The 10,427-nt window shown below is 39.9% G+C and overlaps 1 protein-coding gene across 1 annotated transcript in view; it reads left to right on the top strand.

Annotated features, from left to right (window-relative positions):
- Positions 1-702: 702 nt before the first annotated feature.
- Positions 703-10,427, top strand: part of cetp (cholesteryl ester transfer protein, plasma) — a 14,645-nt gene continuing 4,920 nt past the window's right edge. Inside the window, exons 1-10 of the mRNA XM_074677407.1 lie at positions 703-808; positions 1,667-1,824; positions 2,764-2,878; positions 2,985-3,116; positions 8,726-8,796; positions 9,068-9,155; positions 9,250-9,319; positions 9,412-9,472; positions 9,592-9,683; positions 9,998-10,097. Of these exons, the coding sequence (XP_074533508.1) occupies positions 1,689-1,824; positions 2,764-2,878; positions 2,985-3,116; positions 8,726-8,796; positions 9,068-9,155; positions 9,250-9,319; positions 9,412-9,472; positions 9,592-9,683; positions 9,998-10,097 (865 nt within the window). The 5' untranslated portion in view covers positions 703-808; positions 1,667-1,688. The remainder of the gene's footprint in view (positions 809-1,666; positions 1,825-2,763; positions 2,879-2,984; positions 3,117-8,725; positions 8,797-9,067; positions 9,156-9,249; positions 9,320-9,411; positions 9,473-9,591; positions 9,684-9,997; positions 10,098-10,427) is intronic.

Raw genomic sequence — 10,427 nt, 5'->3', positions numbered from 1 at the left:
ACCTCAGCTGGATGCTGGATGCACTACCTGAGAGCGGTCAGGTGAGATGAAGCCCTTTGCCTCTGAGCCTTGAATATAATTGGTGCCCGCTGGCTCTGTTTTGAGGTTTGAACTCTGGCAGCTCGATCACTTGGCATCAGGGCTGGGTGGGGGAGTTTGTTTCTAAAACATCCTCTCTTAACTGCTGTCACAAAAAAACAACAGCTTGCCTACAACTTTCCTGTGGTTTATCCACAGTCCCTGTCTTGTCTCTGTAATCAGAGCCCTGGTCAGAGAGACTGAATATCTTCTTGGCTAATATGAATTCATCTTAATACCACTTATTAAACTCTGCCACCACACTTCGCTCATCCTAACCAACATGCTCAAACTTTAAAGCATTTCCAGCAGCACTCACAGCAGATGGCGCTCATGCACCACACACACTCTCGTCCAAGCTTTCATCCAGATTGGTTTCCTGCCTGGATGTTATTTTGAGTCTTTTCTGCACCTTCCCTTCAAACTCATCCAAACAAAGAGCCTCATTAGATTTTAAGAGAATCAGCCTTGGGGGGTGCACCGTCCACATCTCAGCCAGCTCTGGTATCAAGTTTTCCTGTGGCTCAAAGAGTCTTTGTTCAGGGAAAATCAGACCTGAGCATGACTGCGCTCCACACCTGTTAAGAGAGCTGAGAGCAGAGGAGCTTCTTTTGGAGAGTGCTGATCCAGACTTTCCACTAAATCATGCTAATCTCAAGAATATAATCCACACTTTCAGGAGAAAGTGCTTCTGATCATTTCAGTTCAGTTTCAAAGGAGTCTTTATTTGGTACGTATGCTGATGTTATCTAAACTTTAAAAATGAAATACTTGAGTTACAGCCCTGCTGTTGTTTTTATAAGCTTACATCCATAAATTGAAAACAGTATAGAATGGTTCAGTTTTTTTGAAGTGGGGTTGTATGAGCTCTATGTGACCACTAAGGACATTAGATACAGTAGAAAGTTGTCTCCTCTCCCTCAGTAAGACACAAACTGTAATCGATGGTGTTTCCGACTCTATCTTGATGTCCAGTGTCCTCTGTATTCCTTTCAGTCACCATCTATAGCAGCTCCTCTTCTGTGTACTCCGGTTCATACAGGTATCCTTTTGGTTCCAAAGTGAAACTTTCTACTGTATCTAATGTCCTTAGTGGTCACATACAGCTCATACAACCCCACTTCAAAAAAACTGAACTATCCCTTTAAGAGTTTGTGATCATAGAGTTTGTGTGACTCCCCTGAAGTTTTGAATCCAAAAGCTTGTACTTTGATCAGTTTACTTAAAGGGAACTCTGAGCAACTGACAAGCCTGAGTCAGTGTTTGTTTATCTATCAGTTGTGAACCACCCAAGTTGACCTCATCTGACTGGATCAAAGACTTTTTACCTTGTTGTACTTATAGAGGCTGGAAAAGGGACAAGTTTTATTTCTGTGGCTGTCCTGAAGGAAGAAAAAAGATGCTGCAGCTTGTGGGAATTTCCATTTAAAAAGTCTCAAAAAGACTGATAGACTAAAGTTTTGAAGTACAGAAGAGTTGATAATTAAAAGGAATTATATGAAAGCTGGATAACAGTCTACATTGTTTCTGCACCAGTGTGCACAGTCCTCAGGGTTGAAAAGCTCAACTGTTTTTTTGTTTTTTGGAGGGGAGCAATATTTACATCCACAATGCCTCGTCGTGCTCTCCCTCTGCTCCTGCTTCTCTCTGTGTTTGGAGCGTCCCGGGCCTGCCAGCAGGACCCTGCTTCTGCCTACAGATTCACCGGGGCAGTATGTCGCCTCACCTATCCTGCAATTGTTGTGTGTAAGTAAAACTTTGACTTTCACACTTATCTTTTTCAAATTGGTTGAAAGTAGACTGTAAGATGGATTTCTCACCTGTGCTTGTGTTTGTGTGTTTCATGAGAGATGAGAAAAGTTTCACTCATAACAACAGGTGCTAAAATTATGTCTCACTTGTGTCAAAATTTTTAGAATTATTTTCAGGAAGAGTTCAAATGTTTGCTGCAGACCTCATTCTGGCTTGTCTGTCTCAGTGGCTGCCAAAGAGTCATTTAGGAAACACAGTAGTATGTGTACATAGGTAGTCTGGGTTCTACATTAAGTACCCCAGACCTCTTTTGTTTTAGTTTTTGTCTGTTTTTGGATAAGCCTTTTGGTGTTCACTAGAAAAAAAACTGAAATCTTATCAAGTGTTTTTGTCTTATTTTCATTAGAAAATGTCTTTGTAGACTTAAAATGAGCCACATTCACATTCACATTCAAAGAGAGAAATAAATTATTCTCATGTTGAGCGCATTCCACTTACCCCATTGGCAGATTTCTGAAATGTTACAGGCAATTCAGACCTCATTTTTGGTCTTTAGATAACCCTTTAGATAACTTGAAACAAGACATTTTTCTGAACTGATACGTTGAATTTGGCTCATATCAAGTAAACTAAGACAATTTTTGCTTAACATTAGACAAAAACACTTGATAAGACTTTTTTTTCCCAGTGTTTAAGTTTTGGAACCCTTGATCATTGTCAAAAAAAAAAAAAAAACATTGTGTGCCATGGATCCTTTCACTTGCTGGCAGCAAACATAAAAGGCATCAAAGTAATTATTTTTCTTTATAGTTAATGTTAGTTTAGGGTATAATTATCACCAGTTTCTATGCACAGCTATCTTTAAAAATGTCCATCTGTCTGTTTTTGTCTCAAGCTTCTTTGAGAGTTTCCTTGAATGTGTGTCTTTGACAGTGAACGAGAAAACCACCAAAGTGATCGAGGCCGCATTCCAACATGCAAGATACCCAAGTGTGAAGGGAGAGAAATCCTTCTCTTACGCAGGAAAAATCAATTACGGCCTTGAAAAGTAAACAAACACACATGGGCCACCACGCAATCAATTACCCACCCACACACACACATATTTACTCACAAAATGCTTTGAAACAAGGTTATGTTTCTCTTTCCTCCAGTTTGGAGATTCATAACCTGACGATTGGTCGGAGTGAATTTGAACTGTATCCAGGAGAAGGCATCAGCATGAAAATTAGCAACGTGTCTTCAGTCTTTAAAGGAACCATCCCCTATGGATACGGCAGCTGGCTGTGAGTCCATGTGTGTGTGTGTGTGTGTGTTTGATGAACAACATCCCAAATGATCTTATTAATGTCTAACCGGACACATGAGGGAAAATAGAAAACAATCAATCCTTGAAATATCTGAAGACAGCTTGTAGCTGGTTTTAAATCTCTAACCTTTTTTTCTTCTGTAGGAAAACAATTAGACAAAATAATGAACATTAATTAATTCGGTTAAGTGGACTGTGTCTCATTTAAAGGCTTATGTGAACAGGCATTTACTAATGAAATTACATAAATTTAGGAACCTTGACTTAGATTGCTGCCCTTCAAGTTGCACACACAAACTGCATAATGATAGTTCAGGTGTTTCAGAGTGGGGCTGTATTGGATACTTAATAACGATTCGTTAGCACAGCTCCTTGTGAGTGCATAGCCAGAAGGACTTAAGCCCCATTTACACAAAGTTTCATCCGTTGTCGCTAAAACACAGTGAAAAAAAATCTGTGTTTACACAGAAAAGCCAAGGGACTGAAAATGCTGTAGTAAGCATGCCAAGTCTGTAGTTGGCGCTGTAACTGTCTTGTCCAAAAGACGCTGGGCAGGAACAAAACTGTTGCGGTTCACCTCAAATCTGTTGCTGTGTGAACAGCACCTTAAAGTGGAGGTATTGTGCCTCTTTAAGGATTTATCTTGCCCTCTGGAAGTAGCTTCACATGATTTACAACTAAAAAAAATCTTTATATCTCACCTTTCACCTCCTTTCAGCCTCTGTCTGAAACGATTTGTTTTAGCTGCTGTCTCTTTGAGGCTCTCTTATTGAGGCCTTCCCTTCCAACCTGTCATGAACCAGTTAAAGCTATGGTCTACGATCTGAAACCCAGTTTGGCTGATGAGACACATTTGAAAAACGCAGCCTCACCCCTCCCCTCCTTGTTCCAAGATCCCGCCCCCCAGCTCGTATCGCCCTTCTTCGCCTCCTAACAACATGCCCCCTCCGACAGAGCAAGAAGCCGGCCGGCAGAAAATGTAACAAATAAGACAGTCACCTTCCTTGTAACACACAGTGGTAGCTTTTTCAATTAGAGCGGCGCGATCAAAACCATGAATTAGCCGGCGAAGCAGGTCTGGTGTTGCCACTGCCAGCTGATCAGAGCAGAGCCGACTGTGGGTGAGGCTTTACCTTTCTCTGCGTGTCTTCACCAGCTTACTTTACAATGCTAAAGATGTGTGGCTAACTTATGCTAAAATCTATTGACAGAGCCGACCCGTTCCGACCAGCAGCGTTCAGTCATTAGCCAGTACAGGCACAGACTAACCAGAGTTATTCGGCTGACATCTCCCACTGTGGTAAACAAAGTCATTACCTGTTCAACAGAAACTCAGCTGTCTCTGCGTCAGTCTTCAGTCCCAAATCCCTCAGCAGCTTTTTCCACCTGTCGTACATTTCTCCAATATTCAGTCTCTGTTGGCACCTGTATCGCTCATAATTCTTCCTTGCTTCAGCCTTTTCCCCAAAACTTTTTCGTTTTCTTCCCTTCGCTGTGGAGGGTAACAGTAACAGCCTCCTGGTTTCGGTCTTCTCTGGCTCCATGACGCTTCAGTAGCTGAGCAGCTAGCTGACGTGAGAGGGGTAGTGGGGAAAGACGAGGGACCATGGGCATGACGGTGTGAAGCAAGGGAGACAGGGGATTAGATGGACTAACGCACAAATCCGAAATGAGGGAAACAGAGGTTCAGATTGTTCAATCATTAAGCCGTTTTGCAGCTGCTGTACTGAATGGGGTTTTTTCATTCTTTTAGGTTTTTATATTGCCTAGATCAGACCATCGGACCATAACGACCTCAAAACGGTGTTATTAATAATTACCTAGCTTCAAATCATAGACCATAGCTTTAAGAGATCCTTATTTATTTCAGCAGGTCTCATGAGGATTTTGTGCTTTTGACCGCTTTGATCAGTTCACAGACAGATTTCTACAACATATGAACACGTAGATGTTTGAAAATCTGCACGTTTTCTTTGAACGTCCATCTTTGTTATTTTATCTCAATGTTTGAGATATGGAAAAGCAGAGCACCCCTCTTTAAGACGATCTTTGTATAGTCGCAGACAACTCCACAGCACACCTAAGTCCCTCTCTTCTTATAAAACAGATATTTGATTTCATGGAGCTGGTTTAGTGCAGTCTTCATTCTACAAACAAATCTATGTTAAGATATTTCATGTCAGTACACGGACATAGGTAGAGTTATGATGAGCTCATCAAGTCGAGTATTGAGGGTATGAGACTGCAGGATGCTTTTAATGGTTCGAGAAGTCAGAGAGAGAAAAGGGACATGGGACTCACTCAGTTCCTGAAATCACAAATTGTTTAATCTCAAAAAAGTAACACTAATAAAATAGAAACAGTCTGCTCTCCATTGTGCAGCTCCACTGTGCATGGTCTTGTATACCTGCTAAAGCTGTTATAGGTTGGAAATGCAACATAGAATAAAAAATGTTTATATAAAGGCAAAAAATGCTGTTTGGTGCGGGAACATTTTTATCAACCTGAGAACACAAAGGAAGCACCTCTACAGATAAGAGATGCAAACAGAGAAATGAGGGTAACATGCAGCTGAGCCACTCACTTCTATCTAAGACCAGTTTATTTTAGAATCAGCAAAACAAAGTAAGAAGGACAAGGTCTATGTTGATAAGACTCGACTGAGATGCTTATCATGTCTCTAAAGAAGTGATGAAGCCAACTGCAGGGCAGGATAACCCCCTGATGGAACTGAGACAGTGATGACGGTTGAGTGAAGTAGGTGAAGGAAATGAGATTGGGGTGGTCATCTGAGGAACCTGGACACTGATGATAAGGTGATGAAGTGTCTAGAGTGGAGGAGGGTGACAGACACATCAAACTGAAGGAACAGAGGAGAAGAGGTTCAAAGTTTGGCAGCAGCAGGATGATTGGCTGATAGAGGAAAGGCCAAAGCCTGGTTGGTGGATACTTAAACTGTGAACTCGAAGATGAACAGCGTTGTATGATTAAAAGAAAGGCTTCCTGCTTGAGCTCCATTATCATGCAGCAGAATTTAATGTCCACAGAGTACGTGTTTTTGTACAGTCTGAAATGAAAAAAAAAAAAAAAAAACCTGTGAGATGTTCTTACAACAGAAGTTTGATTTCAGTGTGTGTATATTACTTTGCATTGCTTGGGTAAGAATATCTCCTAGCATCGTGCTTCTCAAAAAACTTTTAAAAAAAAATTTACCTTTAAAACAAGGAATAGAACTAAAAATGGACACCTGCTTTATTTTTTTCCCCACAAATGGCTACTGTGTATATATTAATTTACAAAGATCTTACTCTTTTCAAACAGCGACTGTCTGCTTACAGATTTGGCATACTGCTGTGGGATTAATTTCTGTAAAAAAGTACTTATAATCCCAACTATTTTTTTAACTTCCTCTTGTCAGAGTGCCACTGTCTCATATGCTCCATCCCAGCCATGACCCTGCATCTCCTCACTCTCTGATCATAGACTTCCAGATCTGAGGTGTCAGGACTAGCACCACCCTTCTCCCAGTGTAACACAGGGTTAATTTGTGGTCAGGAGAGGAACTGCAACAATAAATAAAAAAATAAGTGAGAAATTCAGGCTGCTGACAGTGGGAAAATAATAATGATAATTGATTTTATTTATTTGGGCTATTTAACCTGTATTTAACCAGAAGAACCTCATTGAGATTAAAAATCTCATTTACAAGAGTTTCCTGGCCAAGACAGACAGCAGCACATGTACAAATTACAGACATAAAACAATTTAAGATCAGATGAAATTAAAAGTGTATATATATATATATATATATATATATATATATATATATATATATATATATATATATATATATATATATATATATATATATATATATATATATATATATATATATATATATATATATATATATGTATATATATATGTAATAAAAATTCAAACATGGGCAGCAGGAAAAAAACATTGCCCATGAGCCCCAAATTGGACAGCCCTGATCTATACACATCATATAACTTAATTATAACTGTTGCATGTGCTATATTCAAGTCATCAACATCCCTTCAATAAAGCATCTATAAGAATTTAAAAAACAATATCAAAAAAAAAAAAAAAACTCACAAAAACAGTATTCTTATATAATTGTAAACTTATTCAGGCAGTAAGGGGTTAACTGAGCTGTTCTCATATGTTTTACATTTAAAGTATGTAAAAACAGCTTCTGTAAACCTCTAACCTGTAAATACCATTGAGCTATGTATCTAATCTCCATATTTGTTTTGCACTTTGTCAAGAGTATCATGGTTAGGGTTAACCCTACCCCACTAACCCTTACCCTAATCATAACCTTAACCCAACTGTAACCCAAACCCAACTTACCCTAACCCTAATCATAACCCTAACTCTAACCCTAACCCAAACCCAACTTACCCTAACCCTAATCATAACCCTAACTCTAACCCTAACCCAAACCCCACTAACCCTAATCATGACCCCAACCCTAACTCAAACCCCACTAACCCTAACCCTAATCATAACCCTAACCCTAACCCAGATCCCACTAACCCTAACCCTAATCATAACCCTAACCCTAACCCAAACCCCACTAACCCTAACCCTAACCCTAATCATAACCCTAACCCTAACCCAAACCCCACTAACCCTAACCCTAACCCTAATCATAACCCTAACCCTAACCCAAACCCTAACCCAAACCCCACTAACCCTAACCCTAATCATAACCCAAACCCCACTCACCCTAATCATAACCCCTAATCATAACCCTAACCCTAACCCTAACTCAAACCCCACTAACCCTAACCCTAACCCTAATCATAACCCTAACCCTAACCCAAACCCCACTAACCCTTACCCTAACCTTAATCATAACCCTAACCCCAACCCCAGCTCCAATCCTAATCATAACCCTTAACCTAACCCTTAATCCTCACCCTAACTAACCCTAACCCTAACTCTTCTTTTTATCAATATCTTACACACATGGTACTTGTGTCCCTGTCTGAAGCATTACATTGTATGAAATGGTTCTCCCGCCAGAAGCTGTATTGATCTGTGTTTACTGTACTTAGTCCATCTGATATCGATCTCTACCTCATTTAACCCCACTCTAAAAACCCCAAACTACCCCTGTAACATAGTATGAATCTTTAAAATGGCTATAGTTTTCACCTGAATAACTTCAAAAACATCTAGAATATAACTTTAACCTCTAAGAGGAGAAGTGCTGTTATAAATTATTCATGTTTGTTGACGTCTATTCGGGAGTCTGTGACATTCTATGTCAGTATTACAGTAGAGGCTGTAACAGTAACCCATTAAAAAGTGGTTTTATTTATTTATTTATTCAGATTTTTATTCAACAAAGAAAACCACATTTAGATTACAAATTCTCTTTTTGTAGATTTCTGGCCAACAAAAAACAATTTAATGTTATTTTTTTAGGTTCCTCTAATGCAAAAAGTCATTCCTGTGCTCTGAAATCACAGGTCAGTTAAACAGGATTCAAGCAGCACTGTGTCACTTTGAGATTTTCTGTTTTTTCTCTGATCGGTCTTTTCTTCCCTGCAGTTTACAAGTTGAACAGCGGACCGACTTTGAAATTGAATCTGAGATTGATCTCAGCATCAACCCAAAACTCAGTAAGTATCCTGAAAGCTTGAAAGCACCTGCATTGAAACCACTGATTGAATCAAAAATGAGTATTAAAATCGAAGTATTGAAACCAAACATAATCTGGAGCTCTGTGTTGCCTCTCTATCTCAGATGGTAACTTCTGATCTATTGCTCCAGAATCAACACTGTTTGTCATTTGCAGCTGCTGGTTGGATGTGTTTGAACCTCTCTGCTCCCTTCACCAGAGTTTACACACACACGTCCTCACATCTGTCCTCTGTTATCTCTGTCTGTCAGGCTGTGCAAAAGGAAAGGTAGCAGCAGACACGTCTGACTGTTATTTGAACTTTCACAAGCTCCGTCTGCACCTGCAGGGGGACAAAGAGTAAGTTTCAAACCTGAGCCCTGATGGAGTGTCAGCAGCAGGACAAAAGTGAACCCCAGTGTGACCGTGTCTCTCTTTGTGTCTTGTTGGTCAGCCCAAACTGGCTGAAGAAGCTGTTCACAGACTTCATCACCTTTACGGTCAAACTGGTCATAAAGGGACAGGTAAGGGTAAAATAGCAGGACTCAGTGTTCACTTGTTTCACTTCAAGTTTGAAGTGATATTGTAACAACAATATGTCTTTTCTTAAATGCAGATCTGTAAGGAGATCAACAAGGTAGCAAATATTCTGGCTGACTTCATCCAAGACACAGCAGGTGTGTGTAGGCGTGTGTTTGTGTGTGTGTGTGTGTGTGTGTGTCATAGTGTGTGTGATGACAGGAGAGAGTGAGAACCTACAATTACTAATGTGTGTGTGTGTGTGTGTGTGTTTCAGAGCAGTTCCTCAGTGATGGAGACATCAGTATGAACATTGGTGTAACTGCGCCACCTGTCATCACTGCAAACTACATAGAGTCGTACCACAAGGTCAGTTTGAGCTGAACTGGCTCTCACAAACATATTTTCTGAAAGATTTGTTCAGATTCAAATATTTTGCACCTGTCAAAAATATAAACAATTGAAAATGTATCAAGGAAAAAAAATCAGCAGTATAAAAATGCGTGGATGTAATTCCATCATTTCCATCTGTTCGTTTTCTTTGGTGTTAGTCTCTTTAGTACCTCTGTGATCAGAGTTGGTTTTCCCACACAGAAAATAACTACCAAAAGGTCTTAAAGCTGATGTTGATTTCTCAAATTCCATTTTGTTACTAACTTGTTTTTGTGTTGTAAATCTTGTAGGGGCTGACCAACTACCACAACATCTCAGCTGTCATCAATGATTCAGTTTTCCACCCCAGTCATCTGACTGAACACAAGATGCTCTACTTTTGGCTGTCAGGTGAGGAGTGTGCATTGTGTTTCCTTTTGACTTGTTGACTGTGTAACATCACAAAGAGAAAGGTTTAAAGTTTGCAAGCCCAGTTCTGTAGATCAAGGGTAGCCAACCACCCAGAGACCAAGAGCCACAAAAATTACAGTGGTACTACAAAGAGCCACATCACACACGTGGTCCTATAAACACACTTCCTGTCATGCATGCTGTGTTGGCAGTGTGTGTCAATTCGTACTTGGAGCCGTGTCAAAGACAAATTTCTGTTTACTGCAGAATTGACAAAGTTCTATCTATCTATCTATCTATCTATCTATCTATCTATCTATCTATCTATCT

This window comes from Halichoeres trimaculatus, unplaced genomic scaffold (genome assembly GCF_033239565.1).
Source record: "Halichoeres trimaculatus isolate MK-OKI-2021-1 unplaced genomic scaffold, fHalTri1.1 fHalTri1_scaffold_10, whole genome shotgun sequence".
NCBI lineage: Eukaryota > Metazoa > Chordata > Actinopteri > Labriformes > Labridae > Halichoeres > Halichoeres trimaculatus.
Note: the sequence above shows the minus strand (reverse complement) of the source record. Positions and strands in the feature narration are given on the sequence as shown.